This window comes from Piliocolobus tephrosceles, chromosome 3 (genome assembly GCF_002776525.5).
Source record: "Piliocolobus tephrosceles isolate RC106 chromosome 3, ASM277652v3, whole genome shotgun sequence".
NCBI lineage: Eukaryota > Metazoa > Chordata > Mammalia > Primates > Cercopithecidae > Piliocolobus > Piliocolobus tephrosceles.
The window spans coordinates 36069099-36089891 of record NC_045436.1 but is presented as its reverse complement, the minus strand read 5'-3'; the positions used below and the strand labels follow the sequence as shown (position 1 = coordinate 36089891).

The 20793-nt window shown below is 44.6% G+C and overlaps 1 protein-coding gene across 1 annotated transcript in view; it reads right to left on the bottom strand.

Moving 5' to 3' along the window:
• The window catches only part of RNF175 (ring finger protein 175), a 50753-nt gene extending 33608 nt beyond the window's left edge, over positions 1-17145 (bottom strand). The window contains exons 1-3 of the mRNA XM_023227889.1: positions 16705-17145; positions 8644-8681; positions 5876-6017 (exon numbers count right to left, since the gene is read on the bottom strand). Coding sequence (XP_023083657.1) covers positions 5876-6017; positions 8644-8681; positions 16705-16770 — 246 coding nt within the window. The 5' untranslated portion in view covers positions 16771-17145. The remainder of the gene's footprint in view (positions 1-5875; positions 6018-8643; positions 8682-16704) is intronic.
• Between the last annotated feature and the right edge of the window lie 3648 nt (positions 17146-20793).

Genomic DNA, 20793 nt, shown 5'->3' with positions numbered 1-20793 from the left:
ATTTAGTGAGCTTGTTCTTGATATGAGAGCAAATAACTAGTGAGGCTGAATTCTAGCCTCTCTGCAACTAATTATTTATATGCCTTTGGCCAAGGTTTTTAATTTCTCTGAACTATATTTCACAAAGGGGATAAAAAATAATTACCTCTCAAGGTAACTGAGTTAAAGTACAGAAAGCACTTATCACAGCTGTAATAATAATAGTAATTTACATATAAATTTATATATAATAATTTTATGTATAATTATGAGTATTATAGTAATTATAATACATATTAATATTCTACTAATATTGATAGAGGTTACAATATCAAGTCATGGAGATAAATTTCACTATATAGCCCCTTGTAGAAAAGAGCCAGCAATGTTGTGAATCTTATAAACATGTTCAAAGCTCTCAGTAGCTAGTCTTATGCATGCCAAGAAAAACAATTAAAAGCCAGGTTCTCTCTGGATTTAGGGCAATTTAGGTCAGCATTTATGCACACATGTCTGTCAAATTCCTTCCCAAAGACTTTAAATTCAGTAGTGTATTAGGCAGTAGGTTTTTTTGATATTGTTCACCCAAGTATAAGAAAGCTGGAAACCAGTGTTAGAATAAGCTAGTGGTACTCTAGGAACAATTTCCAGCTCAGATGGTTGCAAACATCACTAAGAGTGCCTGAAATGGCTGTGCTCTGATGACCACCCTGGAGGTGAATCCCCAAGAAGGGATGCAAAGCATGGAGCAAAGTCAAGGCTGCAGCATGGGAAAGCCTGGCCTCTCATCCTGAGTTACAGATTGAGTAGCCCCTCAATAGAGACATGCAGGGGAATGGGGCTACTCAACCCGTTCCTCTGGGATGATACCAATTATTAGATGGATTGATGCGCAAAGACGTAGAATATATTCCAGAGACCAACCAAGTCTATGAGCTAACTCAGCAGTCTCAAGGCACCATGAGACCTGAATCTGTCCTTGACTATGGTGGGGGGGGGGGGGGGGGGGGCGGCGACTTTATGCAGGCTCCTGGCTTTGTCAAAGTGCTAGACAGGATCACCATGATCATTATAATCATGACAGGCATGATCACAGGCACCTGGTCACCTCCAATGTGATCCTTAGGACTACAGAGCCCCACTGGGTAGCCATAAAACATAGAAGCTGTGTGACAGAGGGACACAGAAATAGCAACCTTAGAGAGCAAAAGTGGGGTGACTAAAGGAATCAGGGGGAGGTGGCAGTCAAAAGCAAGTCCCTGGAGAGGCATTGCAGGTAGCACAGCTTGTGCAGTTAGCAACAGGACACAACTCAGATGACTCCAGCTAACCAACAGAGGTCAGGGTTCAGGGTGTCCACCTAGTCCAATGTAGCTGAGTCATCTACGGTCAGACCCTTCCATGGCCACAAGTCCTTAAAGGGGATTCTGAGGCATAAGCAGGTCTGTCTTTGGCCAGGTAGAGCCAAAGTGCTTCAATACAGGACAAGGATGGTCTTTGTCCATATGCCACCTCAAAAATCATCAAATCTGGCCAGGCGCAGTGGCTCATACCTGTAATCCCAGCACTTTGGGAGGCCGAGGCGGGTGGATCACCTGAGGTTAGGAGTTTGAAAACAGCCTGGCCAACATGGTGAAACCCCATCTCTACAAAAAAATACAAAAATTAGCCAGATGTGGTGGCAGGCACCTGTAATCCCAACTACTTGGGAGGCTGAGGCTGGAGAATCACTTGAACCCGGGAGGCGGAGGTTGCAGTGAGCCGAGATCGCACCATTGCACTCCAGCCTGGGCAACAAGAGCAAAACTCCAACTCAAAGAAAAAAAAAATCATAAAATGAAAATGTTGCAGGAGTGGTGTGACAGAGTGCGAGTCAAGGGCTCCTGGAGCATTGTTTCCTTTCAGGATCAGGGGGCTTCTTATGCAAAATCCACACCTGTGTTACTATGAAAAAAGAACATTTTTTTTCCCACATCAACCCAGAGATAATGATTAATTATAAAGAAAGAATGAATAAGGCTATGAACTGATTCCTTATGAATCCAGGTTTCTTCCTACATGAGGACTCTAGAAATTTTATCTTAGATACTTCCATTTTGCAGATAAGGAAACCATAGTTAAGATATATTTAAATAGCTTTTCTTTGATATGAGTGAAGTACTAGTGAGGTTTGATTCTAGTTTCATTCACTTAAAAACATTATCCAAGTGCAATATAAAGGGTGTTTATTATAATTGATAAGACAGCGGTGACATGGCAGAAAATGGATACATTTGCTTTAAAACAATAAAATGACATTCCCCTTTCTAAAGAAAATGTTCAAAATTGCCTAAACTTAAATATAATACAGAACACAAAAGAATTCCTTTAGACCCTGTAATATATAGGAAATAAATTCTATGACAGGTAATAATAAAATAATATATTGGTCTAAGTCAACACTTCATGTGTTGCAGGCAAGTTGAGTCCGTCAGACTCTATAATGGCCATTCCAAGACCCAGAACCATGTAGAATGTTAACTGAGGACCTTCTCCCTTTGCAGCACTTCTCCATTTAGTCCATGTTTGCATCTAAACCAGAGGATTTTAAAGTGTGGTTCCAGGACTGGCAGCCTCAACATTACCAGCACCATGAGGGAACTTGTTAGACAAGCAAATTCTTGGGTCACTATTGAATCAGAAACTCTATGGGCAGGACCTGGGAACTGGATTTAACAAGCTCTCTAGATGATTCTGATGCGCCCTGCTCTAACTATTGAGAACTACTGCTGTAAACATTGCGATGGCAAGGTCTCAGGCCCAACAAGGCCCACAGCATGACTCTCAGGCCCTGGTGGTGAACATGCTTGAATGAGATTGGTCTGTGAAAATGAAATCTGGCTCCATGTTGCTGAGGTCAATGCGGTGTGTGCATGAACACATTTCCATGGATATGCAAACCATTAATGCCAAGATAGTTTACTACTAATGAAACAACATTAGAGTGTCTTAGTCCATTTTGTGCTGCTATACTAGAATATGACAGATTGGGCAATTTACAACGAAAAGAAATTTATTTCTCACAGTTCTGGGGGCTCAGAAGTCCAAAATTGAATGGCTGGCATCTGGTGAGGGTCATCTTGCTGCATCATCTTATGGCATAAGACAAGAGGGCCAGAGAAAGCGAGAGAGAGAAAAGGTGGCTGAACTTATCCTTTTATAAGGAACCTACTCCTGCAATAAAGGCATTAGCCCATTCATGAAGGCAGAGCCCTCATGACCTAAGTCCTTCTCATTAGGCCCCACCTCCCAACACTGTTGCATTGAGTATTATGTTTCCAACACATGAACTTTGGGGGACACTCGAAACACAGCATTCTGCTCTGGCTCCAAATTCATGTTTTTCTCACACATAAAATATATTCATTCCATCCCAGTTGCCCCAAATTCTTAACTTGTTCTGGTGAAAGTCTAGGGTCTCATCTAAATCAGATATGGGTGAGAGTCAAGGCATAATTCATCCTGAGGCAAATTCCCCTCTAGCTGTGAGCCTGTGAAATTAACAAGTTCTCTTCTTCCAAAATACAATGCTAGGTCAGGCAGAGGATAGACATTCCCATTCCAAAAGGGAGAAATAGGCAAGAAGAAAGGAGTAGCAGGCCCCAAACAAGTCTAAAACTCGACGAGGTAAACAATACTAAATCCTAAGACTTGAGGATAATCTTCTTTGACTCCATGTCCTACTTTCTGGGCATACTGATGAAGGGTTTGGAACCCTGAGGCCTCAGGAACAGCCTTGCCCCCATGGCTTTGCTAGGCTTAGAGATTCCACAGGTTGGAATCTCATGTCCATAGCTCCTAGGCTCGAGTTGCATGCTGCATGCCCATAGCTCTCCTGGGCTGGAGTTGCATGCCTGGTAGTTGTATAGTTCTAGGACTTGGGGGCATCCCCACCCTGAAGGACTCCCCTAGGCCTAGTGAGGACTCTCTGCTATGGCCGTGACTCCACACTTCTGCTGGGCATTGTCCTCCTAGGCGCTCTCTGTGGCAGCTCTACCCCAAGACAAATCTTTGCCTAGGCCCTCTGGTTGTCCGCAACATCCTTTGAAATCTAAGGGGAGGCTGCCATGGCCTCACAGCATGTGCCTACAGAATTAGTGCCACCAAAGTTTATAGCTTGTACCTTCCAGAGCAGCAGGTTGAGCTGCACCTGGGCTCCCTGGAGCCACAGCTGAAGCAGCCAAGGAGAGTGATGCTGGAATTCAAGGAGCAGAGTCCTGAGGTGGCTCTGCTCACTGGTCCTCTGTAGAGCACACTGAGGAGTCACCCCAAACCATTCTGCTTTCCTGGAGCCCTGGGCCTGTGATGAGAGAGGCAGCCTTGAAGGTCACTGAAATGCCTTCAGGGTCATTTTCCTGTTGTCTTGATTACTTGCACCTGGCTTCCTTCTGGCTGTGTTAATCCCCTTTATCAAAGGGTCACTTGGCTGCACCCTTGCAAACCTTTTTATTCTTTACGTAGCCAGGCTGTGAGTTTTGCAAATTTTATATTGCTTCTCTCTTCCTTATAAATTCCATCTTTAAATCATTTATCTCTTCTTTCATTTTACTATATGCAGTTAAAAGCAGCCATGCAGGTCCTTGAATATATTGCTTAGCAATTTCTTTCACCAGCTATCCTGGTTCATTGCTCTTAAATCTGCCTTCCATAAAGCCCTCTGGCATGGACACAGTTAAGCCAAGTTCTTTGTGACTTTATAATGAGGACGGCCATTACTTCAGTTTCCGATACCTTGTTCCTCATTTCTGTCTGAGACCTCAGGAGAATGGCTTTTACTGTTCATATTTTCACTAATATTCTGACTATGACCACTTCAGTAATCTCTAAAAAGTTTCAGCCTTTCTCTATAGTTATTTTCTTCCTCTGAGCCCTAACCAGACTCGTCTTTCATACTCCATTGTTACAGCAAGACCAGCTGTTTCTAGCTTGTTCCTTCAAACTCTTCCAGCCTCTGCCCAATTACACAGTTCCAAAGCTGCTTCCCCATTTTCAGTCATTTGTTATAGTAACAGACCCACTTCTTGGTACCAGTTTTCTTTCTTAGTCTGTTTTGTGTTGCTATAACAGAATACTACAGACTGGGTAATTTATAATGAACAGCAAATATATTGCCTCATGGTCTGGAGGCTGGAAAGTACAAGACAGAGGGGTTTGTATCTTGCGAGGGCCTTCTTGCTGTGTCATCTCACAGCAGAAGGTGAGAGGGCAGGAGAGAATGAGAGAGAATATGGGCCCACATTCATATTTTTATAATAAACACACTCCCACAAAATTAATGGCATTAATCTATTCACAAGGGCAGAGACCTTATGGCCAAATCACCTCTTATTAGGCCCCACCTCCCAGCACTGTTGCATTGGGGATTACATCTCCAACACAAGAACTTTGGGGGATACATTAAAGCCATAGCAGATAGCCTAAACCATTTCTTTTGGCTATTCCTAATCCTTCTTTTCCTGGACTATTGGCAGAAGTTGTTCATGCATGAAAGGAAAACTGGTTTACTTAAACACCAGGATTTCTCAGTCTTGGCAACATTGACATTTTAGGCCAGATAATTTTTGTTGTAGGGAGCTGTTGTGCATTGGAGGATGTTTACCAGCATCCCTGGCCTCTATCCACCAGGTGCCAGTAGCAACTTCCCTCCCCATCTACACCCACAAGTCTTGACAGTCAAAAATGATTCCAGGCATTGCCAAATTTCTCCTGGGAGTGAAACTGCAGTTGGTTGAGAACCGCTGACTTAAACCAAGGCAGTTCCTTCAAAGTGGTAACTAAGGGAGAATGTGTCCTGGAAAAAAACAGTCAAGCTGATACAAGCTGGAGCAGGCTCCCAGCAGCTACAGGGGTGACTCACATTGTAGGATCGACCATGCCTCTGTCTCCACTGGACCAGCACTATCTGGGCAATGACCAGAATGCAGAGGAAGATCAAGATCATTTCCACGTGCATGGATTCATGGCCCCGGTGCATCTTGTACATCCTCTCCTGCTGCAGGCTGGAACCGGCAAATGAGGTCATCTGAAAAAGCCCTCAACCTTGCGCATTTAGCCAAAAAAACAAAACAAAACAAAACAAAACAAAAAAACAAAAAAAAAATAGGTTTGGCTCACAAAAAGCAACAGGGGATTTCAAATGTAAGGGTTGGTAAGTTTTGATTGTAAAGTTTTTCTTGGTTTCTTCCCTTTCCCTAGATCTGGAGAAGGAGCAGCTGGGAGGAGGAGCCTGACTCTCTTAGCAAAACCAGTTCCTTTGCTTTCCCATGTGGTTGGCCTCAGCCTTGTCTTTTAAGTTAAGTGATGGGGCTAAAAAAAACTAATGAGCCCCGGGAAGACCTGGGTTCCAGTCCCTGATCTGCCACTTCATTGCCTCACAACCTTGGGGAAGTCATTTATCCTCTCTGAGCCTCAGTTTCCTCATTTGCAAATTTCAAATAACCATCCTTCTGTAACTGACAAGGTTGTTGTAAGACTGTAAAGCACATGTTATTTTATTTATATCTACATGAGGAATAATTATTATTGAGCTGCATCATATGAAACATCAATTTTTGAAAGTAAAAAACAGTCCAATGTTGGTAATTTTAAATCATTTGCTACTATTTCAAGTAAAAGGATACCCTGCAGATGGTGCTTATGCCAGAGGAGCGAATATTATCCTCTGAATGAGTTGTATAAATTGTTACAGAACTATTATATAGAGAAAGAATAGGCTTAAGTATTATCTTAGACACGCACAAACATTCCCGTGATGGCTGAACATTACCGTTTTAGTTGGATGCTTAGTTTTGCACAATTGTAGAGAAAATCAACAAAATACTTTGTCACCTGGTTTAACGTTCTGGGGTAGCCTCGATGAGAACCTAGAGCAGTGGTTCTTGACCTTGTCTGTAAGTTAGGAATCACTGGGAAGCTTTAAAAAAAACCTTAACCCCCCATATCCAGATCAATTAGATGACCATTTCTGGGTGTTAGGGGGCTGAACTGCACCCTCTCGAAATTCATACACTGATGTCCTGGTCCCCTGTACTTCAACATACCAAAACAAACCTGCCAGCACTTTCATCTTGGACTTTCAGCCTCCAGAACTGCGAGAAAATAAATTTCTGATTTTTAAGCCACCTATTCTGTGGTATTTTGTTATGGTATTCCTAGCAAATTAATACAGATTTGCAGGATGGGATGTGACATCAGGAATTTTTCAGGCATCCCATGTGATTTTAAGGGGCAGCCAAGATTGAGAACCACGAGCCTAGAGGAAGAGAAAGAGGCCCAGGGTCAAGATGCGTGAACATGGGGAAAAATTATGAATGCTGTCAGTTACTTTCTGAATACTGGTTATCATTATCTTTCATCCCTAGTGTGGCACCATCCGTCACAAAATCTCTTAAAGTTTCCACTTACATCTGGTTACAGTATGCAGTTAGCTAGTGTACCACCCAGAAAACACCGCAGGGTAACAGTCTGTGCCATGAGATAGTGACCTTTTAAAGGCACTTGATGGGTATGCGGGTTGGGTTCTCTCCCTCTGCCAGCATTTCTACAGCTACTCCAAAGAGCAGTGAATGCCTCAGAAAAGGATCTCATCCAAATCCCAAGGGTGCCCCCTGCTGGAAAAGGTGTGGAAATCAGCCCACGGAGCCCAGTAAATACTCCTGCTGAAGTTCAGTTTCTTTGAGAGGGATTCTCAGAATGTCAGTGCTGGAAGTTACCATAGATGGAATGAATCTCCTTCATTTATCAAATGACGAAGCTGAAATCCATATCGGGTAAGCAAAACTTGAATAAAATTACATGGCTCTTAGTCTCTCTATTGGAAGCTGAGCTCAGGAGACAAGAATGATTTCTAGAAGCTCATTTAAACAAACAAACAAAAAACCAAACTTGTTCCCCTGAAGAAATGGGAAGAAAAATGAAAAAGTACAAGTGCTTAGTTGTGGTTTATACAGCTCCAAATCTAAAATAGCTTTTTAATATTCTATATAATTAACAGACTTTGAACTTAGGGCATATAGATAAAAGAGTGACTTCATCATCAGTCTAAAATAGGACTTGCATAGATACAAAATATGCTTTATGAGATTATTAATCTATTATATCAGATTAATTTATTATAAAAATGCATCTCAAATTGGTTAGCCTATGTTGAAGTACTTTGAAAAGTATATATTGGTGTACAAATGTAGTATTTTCTTTTTTGAGTAGGAATGCATCCAAAATTGACTCCTGTAATACAAAAAAGGAGGAGCTTTTCATTCTTATTTCACTTCATGTGGTGCTCACAGGGCTCAATGGCCCTACAGTATGTACCAGAACACAGGGGCAATGGTATAGGAACAAAACCAGTGTATCTTGTGCCTAAAATAAATAGTAACTTGACACAGCCATATTTTGAAGGATGTATTAATCCAGCTTTGTGGGACTGCATGATCTTTTCCTATGGATCATGCTGTAGAAAACAGATGAAATCCATGTGTTGTGGTCTATAGTATTTGTGTATCCTACCCCATCTTCTCTATCCTGGAAAATTGACAAATAAAATTAAGACTTCATTCAATTTCTCAACTGTTAGGATAAAAATCTAATGTTTAGCAAAACAACTCTTAAAAAATACTAATTACTTACTTCCACGCATCTTCTGCAGAAAGCTTTGTATGAGAGATCTGAAAAACACAAAAAGGGCCCTTATCAAAAATCATTCTTGTTTTCTTGGTTTTTCTGTTAAAACCAAGACCATGTTGAAACCCAGACCATGAAAAATAACAGCGTCACATAGTATTTGAATAATTTGGGATAAAAGTCCTAGTAAAATAATTTGCTTACAGAACTAAAACAACACGAAACAAACAAACAAAAAAAGAATAATCAGGTTACTATTATTAAATATTTGATCCTGTTCCTGGATCAGAGAATCAGATGAGGCTCCATTTCAATGGTTCTGTTTTGGCAAATCAGTCAAAGTTACAGAGAGTGGTCTCCCAATAGGCCATGCTACTCTGGCTTCTAGGATATGAAGTGTGAGTCTGAGCATCCCTAAAAAACATCTGTTTTGCTGATATCTTAAATGATTGCAGTGAGTAAATATCTCCAATCTCAGTGAGTAAATATCATTTCCAAGTTCAAAGTTTCAGAGACAGAGCTGACCAGAGGCTCCGCTGATTTGAAGCATTCTTGCATTTTTCTGTTACGAAGGCATCATTACTGATCCCAGGAAAGGGAGTAATCTGGGCTTGCGCCCTTACAAATTGAGCTGGAAAGCACAGAGATCATCTCCAGAACTGTGCTTTCTGGATGACCTACAGAGTCCACCTATGGACTACCTTTTCTAGATTATTGCTAACCCACTACATTTGGTCATTTGAAACCTTTAAGGTCAATCATTGGAAAGACATAATCATGTAACTTTGATGGAGAGCACAGAAGAGCAGACAGCCAACGTTTTTGCCCCCAAAGTAGAACTTAGCAGAAAGGGACCTGTGGAAGAAAGGAGGAGATTCATGCAGCTTGATTACTTGAGGCTTGCTTCATTCTTGGAACTCAACACTTGAGCCCAGCTGTTGTGACCTCCATTTGAATATTAGGGACCCACCTAGTGGGATCACCTGGGGACAGGGAGCCATTGAGAAGTTGCCAGTATTATCCCCTGTGCCATCATCCCCTTCTTCTTTCCTGGCATCACCCAGAAAGGTCCTGGCATTGTGCAAATACTGCCTAAACTTATACTTTTCTATTTCATCCAAAGCCTTGTTCTCTCTTAAATGTGAGAAAGAAAATCTTAAAAGTACTAGAAGAAAACATGGGTAAACATGTTTATAATTCTGCAGTGGAAAAGGCATTTTTAAGTATAATGTAGAGCCCAGAAATTATAAAGTTAAAAAAATGACAGATTTTGAGGACATTTAAAATAAAATGCATTATAGTCCTCAATATTTGAAAGACAAATTGAACTGGGGAAAGCATAGCATATGTGAGGGGCAAAAAGCTAATAAGCATATGTAAAAAGGGCTTTTATAATTTAATCTAAAAGAAACAGATTGTCCAAAAGGGCAAAGTACATGAATGAGAAATTCACGAATTGAGATATACAAATGACCAATTTACGGAAAGGTGTTCAAACTCACTAGTAATAACTGTGTTAAAAAAAAAAGTAAAAATGAGGTCTTCTATTGAAACACGGTAAATAAAAAAAGTGCACTTACCTCCTCTCCCTCCCCAAACACCACTAGAACAATAGCAAAAAGACATAAGCCTCCAAGTCCAAAGAGAATGAAAGAGGAGTCCAGAGCAGCCAATTCTGAAACTACCAGTAGATGGGCCAGCAGAAAGGGACACTGGGACACCATAGGGCAAAAGACACTGAAGCCCACCAGCATGTGGGCAGTGCAGAGCAGAATGTGTGTGCAAATACCCTCAAGAGGGCTGTGGATTGCAGGGTCCTGGGGTGTCTAGAAGTGGGGGATGCAACTGGGGTTAGTAAAAGAAGGTTCACTGAAAGTCAGTTTAAGGTTTGGAGGCCTCCACACTAGCAGAATACTAGTGGTTAAACCAGAGGCACCGGCAGAGAGGCACCAGGCATGTGGAGGGAGAGCAGAGGACACCGGCAGCCCTCATCTGAGTCTAGAGAGCCCTAGCACCATCCTCCCTGGCAGCATCAACTCTAGATCAGGCTGCAGGGGCCCTGCCTTGCTTTAGGGGACCCCAGACATCTCAAACCCTAAAACACAAAATAACTGTGTTTTTATCTTTTTTTTCTCTCTCTCTCTCTCTTTTTTTTTTCTTTTCGAGGTGGTGTCTTGCTTGAGTGCAAGACTAGACTCCAGGCTAGAGTGCAATGGTGTGATCTCAGCTCACTGCAACCTCCGCCTCCCGGGTTCAAGCGATTCTCCTGCCTTAGCCTCTTGAGTAGCTGGGACTACAGGCACCCAACACCATGCCCGGCTAAATCTTTCTATTTTTAGTAGAGATGGGGTTTCACCATGTCGGCCAGGCTGGTCTCAAACTCCTGACCTCAGGTGATCCGCCTGCCTTGGCCTCTCAAAGTGCTGGGATTATAGGCATGAGCCATTGTGCCCGGTGTCTTTTCTGTCTCTTAAGAAAATATTTTGAAAGTCTGGTAATTGACTGAGTAGACCTTAATTGGAAAGAGATGATGTAGGGCTGACACCCCAGGGGACTGGCAGGTTGGGGAGAAGAAAAAGAATAGCCTGTGCTCTGGGAAACTGGAGATAAAGTTTTGAAATTTGGCCATCCCACACCATCTAAGTGGGATCTTGGCTGATGAGGCTCCTCAATTAACTACAGTGAGGTAGTCTGGGAGCAGCTTGGGACTGCTTGGAAATCCCAAGTCTGAGGTGTGTGGTGGGAGATCCTATCTACCACAGCTTCCTTGGGAGTCAGTGAGGTCAGTCCGCATCCCTGGTTTAGGCACTGTAGTGGGTTGAATTGTGTCCTCCCAAAAGATATAGTTTGAGTTCTAACCCCTAGTACCTGTGAATGTGATCTTATTTGGCAATAGAGTATTTGCAGATGTAATTGAGGACCTCAGAATGAGATCATCTGGATTTAGGGCAGGTCCTAAATCCAATGACTAGTGTCCTTACAAGAGAAAGGAGTGGAAGATTTGACATCCAGCAACACAGAGTAGCAAGGCAGAGTAGATGGCCATGTGAAGACAGAAGCAGGGACTGGAGTGATGCAGCCACAAGCCAGGAACACCTGGAGTCACCGGAGACTGGAAGGGGCAAGTAAGAAGTCTCCCCTACAGTCTTTGGAGGGAGCATGACCCTGTTGACACCTAGATTTTGAACTCCTGGCCTCCAGAATTGTGAGATAATACATTTTTTGTTGTTATAGCAGCCCTAGGAAACTAGTACAGGTACACTGAAACTTCCATCTTCCCTGTCCCAGCAGATCCTTGCTACCACTCAAGCCTGCAGCCAGCAGTGCAGGTAGGGAGAATGTGGCTACATGGGCCACAGATGGACCTGCAGGCAGGGCTGTGAGAACAGATCAGCTGATAATACTTAGACATGTGGCATGAGGGCCTCCATTTGTGCTCTTGGCCTAGGCATGTTAGACATGGGCTTGCCCACTTAGCTGGTAGCCAGATATGCCCTTTATACACAGAATGAATCAATCTAAGCCAAGAGAACAGACCTGTAGATATGGACAGTCCTTTTTCTCCCTATGAAGAGGCCCAGCCAGGTCACCCTCCACTGAAGACTGCCTGTCAACAAGCTTTCCCTGCTAGCAATAACTTAACAGTGCTGTACTGTCTCATCTTAGATACAAGTGAACAATCAAACATCACAAGACGTTTGAGACAGGAAAGAGTTCTGCACCCATGATGATAAGAACACTGTGCTTTAAAGAATATAGAAAAACAACCGAAAGCTCTTAGAAATTAAAAATAGGAAGACAGAAATAAAAAATCAAATGAAGAATTGAAGATAAATTGAAGAACTCAGAAATAATTAAAAAAAAACTCAAAGAGATGGAAAACAGAGAGAAAATATAAGAATATCAGAGAATTGGGCCAGGAAATCTCCTCATGCCCCCCCCTCCCCCCCAAAAAAGAGTTCTAGAACCAGAGAAGAAGATAACAGATGCAGGAAGTTTAAAATAAATTATATAAGAAAATTTCCAAGGACTGAAAGACACCTGTTATAAAAATGAAATACTCACCAAGTACCCAGCCCGATGGATGAAAAAGACCCATATTTTTGCATATCTACATAAAAGAATCTGTAAGCTATAAAATGATAACACAGATTCATATTTACTGACATAGAAATATTTTCATGACATATTGTTAACAGAAAAAGCATGCTTCAAAACAGTTGTGTATAATCTGAACCTATTTATGTAAATGTAAAGTTACATAAAGAGACATATGGAATTAAAAAAGCCCAGAAGAATGGCTCCCAAGACATTAACAGGAATGCTCCATGGGTGGTGATACATCCTGGGCATTTACTTTCTTTTTTATACTTCTTTACATTAAGTGTATTCTACATGAACATATGTCACTGAAAAGAACAATACAAAAGTAAGCTTGCCTCTGTCCTCTCTTTTATTCCTTTCCTTGTCTGATCAGTTGCCATGTCCTTTTTTCCTGTTCCAGCACTGTATTTGTATCAATCTCTTATATCTTTCTTTTGGCTAGCTAAATCTGTGTGAGCTCCAGATGTTTCTGAATGCCTCCTACATAGCCCCACTTGGGAACCTCTCTCTCAGATATGTGAATTAACCTGCCCTAAAATGAACATAGTTGTTTGCTCCCAAGCTGCTCCCACTTTGTGTCCCCCCCACCCCCTTCTTGGCTAACCGCATCCTGTTCTATCTATCCAATTGCTCAAAGCAGAAAAGCCTGGGGCATCATCCCTACCCCTAACCAACTCTGTACCTCCAACCCACTACTCTCCTGTTGACCCTGCCTATAAATGCCTCACAAACATGCCCCCTTCTCTCCACCCCATGGCTTCTATGCCATTCATTTTGTCATTCATTCAGCAAATATGGAGTGGTGCCTCCCGTGTGCCAGCCACTGGGTTAAGAGCTGGCATTCAAGGGTGAGAAAGACAAAGTGCCTGTTCTCATGAATAGGACCTTGTGTTCTAGAGGAAATGATGCACAATAAACAAGCAAACAAAACAACTGCCTAATGAAGTAAATTCTATGAAGAAAATAGAATGTGTGATAAAGAATAACCATTAGGGGGCAAGGGCTGTCACTCCTTAGCTAGGGTGGCTAGGGGAGGATGAGATGGAGGCCAGCATGCAGGGTGTTCCCCTCCTCTGAGGCCCTTGCCTTCACTCTCTTCCCTCTTCAGACAGTAAGAGTGCTCCCATTAAAGGTAGACTGATCCTATTGTCTTTCTGCCTGAAATCCAACATGGCTCACAAGGCCCTGTATCCCATTTCAGCCTCCCTTCTCTCCACTGCCCCTGCACACACCCTCTGCTCCAGCCAAGCAGAGCTTTTCTGTCCCTGAATGCTCTCCGTCCACTCCCAGCCTCCATGCTGGGTTGCCTCATTTCTGCTCATCCTTGGATCCCACTTACTCCAGGACACCCTTTCAGTGAGGCCCCTCCCAGGATATCTGCTCACCTTGAACATTGTTACCAGACTGCACTGTTGATGACTTATTTACTTACCTGAATCTGTAGGGGGCCAGGGCTGGCCTCATCCCCACACTGAATCCCCATGTCTGGCACATGGCACACTCCATGTGTTTGGAGACTGCCACCCCATGCCTGGAACTGGCTCTCATCATCTGTCACCTGAACTGCTGCCTCCAAACTGATTTCCCCACTTTCAACTCTTCCCTCACAAAACCCAACTATTAGAAAAATCTTTCTAACCCAAGTGGCAAAGCCAGAACAATGAACTCAGAAACTAGTGATGCCACTGGGCCACATGTGAGTGCCAGGTAGGAATGTTAGGTTTAGAGGGCTGTATTCATTGGTAAGGAATTCATGTCACAAGGCAAGGCTGCATGCCTGTGGGTGCAGAGGAGGGGCTGTGTGTGGCCTACCCCAAAGCAGAGAGCAGTTTTGGGGAAGTGGTGGGTCCTCTCAGCTCTCAGGAGAGATCCGAGCCTGGAAAACCAGCCTCAGACAAGCAGAAGAGGGAACTCCTAAACCCATGCTCTTTGCTCTCTTACACTTCAAATTTAAGGAGTTTCAAACATACCTAACCAGTTGCAGGCTCAAAAGACCCCAGGGGTTGTAGCTGGGGAGGTGGAAGATGGGAATAGGGAGATGGTGTTTGGCCAGTAAGGTACGCTGGAGTTAGGGTCTCACATCATAAGGTTGTATGTTACTGTTCATTTATTCATTCAATATTTATTGAGGCCCTGCCATTTGCTGAGACTGTTCTAGATCCTGGAAATACAGGAGCAAGCAAGGCAGACCACCTGGCTTGTCTGCTGGAGCTTTCATGCTGAAGGAGGTTCTTAGACAATCAAATACACACACAGATGTACTTCAGGTAGTAATAAGCGTGATGAAGGAAAATAAAATAGTGTAAGGTTCAAACTAAAGGGAAGCTATCAGATAATAGGCTGGTCAGTAACTATCTCTATTTTTCCTTTCTTATCCCCAGCTCTAGTAAAGTCAAGAAACCAGCACTTCTTGAACTTTGATGTGCAGATGAATCACCCTGGGGTCTGGCTAAAATGCAGATTTCGATTCAGTGGGTCTGGCATGAGAACGGAGACTCTGCATTTTTAACAGGCTCACAGGTAATGCCTTGGCTGCTGGGCCCTGGACCACACTGTCTTGCCATAGGGGATTAAGGGAAAAGCTGTGAGTCCCTCCTAGGGCAGCCTCAACAGAGAGGCCATACCTCCTGAGGGCAGCAGACTAGGCAGTGATGCCAGCCTTAAGGAAGAGCAAAGATCAGCAGCAAATCCACCAGTACTAGATCCTCTGACCCTCCTGGCATGCATTCATCAATTCAGAACCTCCCTTTCGATGATCTGGGTTTGAAACCAGCAAGAAAGTCATGGAATTTCATTTTAAGTTTCCCCATTTTGTGGTATACAAATCCCTCCACAGCCTAGCCCACCCTTATTTTTTGCTATAAGCATTCCTGACCCCTAGGTTTCTGCCAGTCAGAGTGGACAGTCCCCTCTCTCTGCCTTTTCCCGTGGCCATCCATCCCAACATTAAAAATAACCTCCAAGCCATTTGGTACTGCTGTTCCCTCCATCTAGAATTCTCTGGCCCATGAGGTCAGATCCTGTTCATTCCCCAAAACCCAGCTCGAACGCCACAGCCTCAGGGGTTGGAGGAGAAGAAGGGCAGTCAGGAGCAAGCCCTTCTCAGAAATCCTACAGCTCTTTGCCTGAACCTATTTTGGGACACTAATCTCTTCCTACCCGCTCTATGAGTGATTTTTGTTGTTGTTTAAGAGTTATTTTTGCCCTTAAGAGTTATTTTTGTCCTCATTTTACGGATGGGATTTGGGTTCCTCCAGATAAGACCTACCCTCCACCACACCCCAAACTCTCCTGGTACCTGGATGCAGCCTAAGAAGAATTGTCCTATGAATAAAGAATAAATTAAGATTGGATTTGCAACTGACGCCAGCAGGAGCAGAAATGGGCTAGGTTGAGCACCAGGCAAGACAAGCTGACGATCAGGGTACACATCTTGAATCAGAAATCCTGGACACAGACCAGCAGTCTGCGTGGTAACAGGTCCTCCGAGTGATTCTGAAGACACTTGAGTTTGAGAACCAGGGAGGTCTAGCCAAGAGCCTGGAGCACACCCCTTCCCCTCCCTAGGTGCTTATGACCTTGACCCTGGGCCCTGGGGGCTTCTGCCGAGGGAGGAGGGCACAGGCGGTCACTAAGGAGGGCGGAATTGGAAGGGGTGAGCCTGGAAGAGAAAGTGCAAGGATGCGAGGAGAGGGATGGAGCGAAGGAAGAGGATCAGAGGGAAGAAAGGAAGGTAGCGGGGACCGCACAGAAGTGGGAGGGAGGGAGTGGAGGAGGGACTGGCACCCCTCGCGGTGGCATCTTCCAGAAGGTCATCCGTCCGTCCCCACGTCCTTCCAGGGCCGATTCTCCCCGGTGGGGCCCGGGGTCTTGGAGACCAGTGTGTGCAGCCTGCCCGGCACCAGCTTGAGCCCCGGGACCCCGGCCTGGCGTCCCCCACGCCCGCGTCCCCGGCGCCGGTACCTGCTCCTGCTGCGGGGGCGCCTCCAGCACAGGCTCTGCCTTCCGCGCCGCCGCCCCCGCGGCCATGCCTGCGCCCCTGTGCCTTCTCCAGCGCACAGCGCCTGCCGGGGAGGGTCCCGCAGAGTCCGCAGAAGTAGGCGCCGCGGGGCCGCGGGAGCCGAGGGTGAGAGCCGGACCTGCGGCGGAGCTGCGGCCCCGCCTGGGCTGTGCGGGGCGGGAGATGGGTGCCTCCCGGCGCGCCCCGCCTCCGCCCCCTGTACGCTGGCCGGCCTCCTCCCCAGCAGCGGCCTCGAGGTCGCCAGCACCCCCGGCTCCTTCAGGACCTCGGGCCTCTCTGTTGGGAAGCTATTCAGCCAGCCATCGCCGCCAGTAAGGCGTCCTGAGCCCTACCGGGTGCGTGTGGCGGGAACCAGCGGTTTTGTTACCCGGCGGCAGGACTGGAGGAGGGGTCAGAAGTGGGTAGGGAGAGATAAGGGAGTAGAGGAGTGGAGTGAGAAATGGCGCTGGGGAGGATGGGGGGGGCTGGGGAGGACTGTGAGGGGGCCGAGGGGGGAGGGAGGGACGGGGGGGGGAGAGAGAGAGAGAGAGAGAGAGTGAGAGAGTGTTTCCTCAGCTCTCTTCCTCAGAGGTGTTTATTAGGAGGCAGGAGTTCGGATGGCTGTGCCGATACAGACTTTCCTCAGTTGTCTGTGCTTCCACCAAAGATGGTGCAGGAGAGAAACTCCAGTTTAGGGAGAGCGCAGACCCTCTTGGCCCCTATGCTGCTCCAGGTCATGCAGGGCCCCTGGGACGCAAGCATCTTGCCTTTGCCCCTCTACCTCCAGGGTTTCCCCTCCCCCTTTACAGCTTAGGCCTAAGCCTGGCTTCAAGGTTGAGAACAAGCTGGAACGTTTAGGCAAGACTTTAGAAATACCTGGGTGTTGATTTGGGGAAACAGAAAAGAGGAGCACGGAATTAGATCTTGTGTCCTACGAAATATGGCTTACTCCATGCCAGTGTGTGATGGCTCCTGTTTGTCAGCACCTACAAAGGAGATGAACGGACTAAGATGGACATTTCTCTGCCACTGTGGAACGTAGAGCCTAACAGGGGATAGAGAAAAATAAGCATCTAAGTACAATTATCAGGGATGATGCCTTGGTTTTCCAGCCTTAACTGGGCATCAGAATCCCATGGAGGATGGCTGAGTTTGTTAAAACTCAGAGTGCTGGCCAAGCACAGTGGCTGATGCCTTTAATCCCAGCACTTTGGGAAGACAGGGCGGGCAGATTGCTTGAACCCAGGAGTCTGAGACCAGCCTAGGCAACATGGTGAAACCCCATCTCTATAAAATATACAGAAGTGAGCTGGGCGTGGTACACCTGTAGTCCTGTAGTCCCAGCTACTCAGGAGGTTGAGGCTGGAGGATCACTGGAGCCCGGGAGGTTCAGGCTGCGTGAGCTGTGATGGAACCACTGCACTCCCACCTGGACAACAGAGCCAGACTCTATCAAAAATCAAAACAACACAAAAACCTTCAGATTGCTGGAGTTGAGCCCTAGAGTTTCTAATATAGTAGGTCTAGGGTAGGGCCTGAGCATTTGTCTTTTGATCAAGTTTTCAGGTGCCGCTGGGGCTGCTCCCTACATCTGAAGACTACCTTGTAGCATGATCAGAATGTGTTGGAAAGAGTGTCTGAGATGGAGAGAATAGGGAATGTGAGGGCCCGGAGGCTGGAGAAGGCATAATGAATTGGAGAAATAAAAATCATGGTTAACACTGATAGAATGCATACCCTGTGCCAGGTGCCGACCTGAGCACTCTACCTGTGTTAGCTCATTCAGTCTTTGTGACAACCCTGTGAGGTGGGCATTGTGACTGTCCCCGTTTTACACAGGAGAACACTGAAGCACAGAGAGGTCCAGAAGTTTGTTCAAATTTTGAAGCTAATAGGTGGGGCAGTGGGAATTTGAACCCAGAGAAAACTGACTTCATGGTCTGGGTTCTTAACCTCTCAAGGAAGTAGCTGCGAAGGTCAGCAAGGGCCGAATCCACCAGATCCACATAAATAATATTAAACAGTTTGGACTGTAGCCTCAGGAGAATGAGAAGCCATTACCGAGTTTTAAGCAAGAAAATGACATTACTAGACTTGCCTTTTGGCTTCAAGAGTGGGGAAGAGGGCTATAACTATGACTCAAGACAGAGAGATCAGCCAGAAAGCTATTGCTGTAGTTTCAGCTCTCAGGATGACAGTGGCCTTGATGGTGAGAGTGAGTGTGTGCAGGGATGGGGTGGAGGGGAGATGGAGAGATGTGTTTGGGGATGGGAGAACTAGGTAATAGAATCTACCGTACTTGATTCATCTCCAAGGATGGTGCCCAGGCATGTGGCTTGGGCAGTGTAGCATTTGGGCAGACAGTGCTGCCATTACTGAGAATGGGAATATTGAAAGAGCAGCAGATTTGGGGACACAAAAATAGTGGGTTCATTTGGACATGTTACATCTCTACCCATCTTGTGGCCTGCGTTCATGTGGCAAGAGCCATTTTTTTTTTCTCTCCAGCCCAGGATATCCTCACATTCATATAGATTCTCCCAAGGCAGCAAAATAATAAAGTGAAAATAATCCATATGGAGATGGATGTTCCCTTTCTATAAAATTCTGACCTGTTATTGTTATATAAGTCTTAGGTCCCTGATTTGAAACTCTCTCTCCTGATTGATTGGCACCAAAAAGACCCACATACTTCACTGGAGACCCATGTACGTACAAAGGTATCATCTTCCTTCTGTCTTCAGCTCAGCAATCATATCAGAATAAAACTCAAAAAGTGCATTTCTCCCCCGTCAGTAATGATGGCGTTGCTCTAATCTATCCTCCTCTTGTGCCTGGTTTCTTCTATGATCAAATTGCAGATATTTAGAACGAAGATCTAATTTCCCAGTAAGTTAGGCAATGCTTTCTGGTGTAGTTCACTGAACCAAGGTTAATTAATTTGAAATTTTGTTTCCCAAATCCAATGGTTGGTGGCTGACTCTGTCTTCCGTCCTGGAATAGATGAACTGTGTTCTGCTGCTTAACACTAATCTCTTTGGCATTTTAGCTGTAGTCTGTGCATCCTCCTTCATGTCCCGCAATCTGGAGTCCTGAGGTGGTTGTAATGATGCAATGGAAGAAATTAGCTAATGTGGTAAATGTGTTTGAGAAACAAGGTGGGGTCAAGAATCACTAGCCAGTTGATTGTGATATTTGGTGCAGGAATCAACAGACTCAAGGAACAGAATGGGCACATACATTTATGGAAAACTAGTTTTATGAGAGGAGTGGCAAATCAGCAGAAAAAAATTGATTATTTAGTAATCGGTTTATCCATAAGAAAAAACAATTATATCATACCAACACAAAACTGGTGGTTAGAAAGCAAAAGTTTAAGATGATCTAAAAGAATGTTTTTATGGTCTCAAGATAAGAAAAGATACATTAAACAAGACTCACGAAGAACAAATTGCAAAGAAAAAAAATGTTAGCCTATATTAAAATGAAAATTTTCTGTACAACAGAAACTTGCCATTAAAAAAGAGGCAAGCCATGAACCAGAATATATTTGTATATATCTCATTGACAAAGGACTAGTACTCAGAATAAGTAGAACTGCTAGAATTTAATTTCTTTTTTTTTTTTTTTTTGCTTCTTTTTTTTTTTTTATTATACTTTAAGTTCTAGGGTACATGTGCATAACGTGCAGGTTTGTTACATATGTATACATGTGCCATGTTGGTGTGCTGCACCCATCAACTCGTCAGCACCCATCAATTCATCATTTATGTCAGGTATAACTCCGCAATGCGATCCCTCCCCCCTCCCCCCTCCCCATGATAGGCCCCATTGTGTGATGTTCCCCTTCCCGAGTCTAAGTGAGCTCATTGTTCAGTTCCCACCTATGAGTGAGAACATGCGGTGTTTGGTTTTCTCTTCTTGTGATAGTTTGCTAAGATGGTTTCCAGCTGCATCCATGTCCCTACAAAGGACGCAAACTCATCCTTTTTTGTGGCTGCATAGTATTCCATGGTGTATATGTGCCACATTTTCTTAATCCAGTCTGTCAC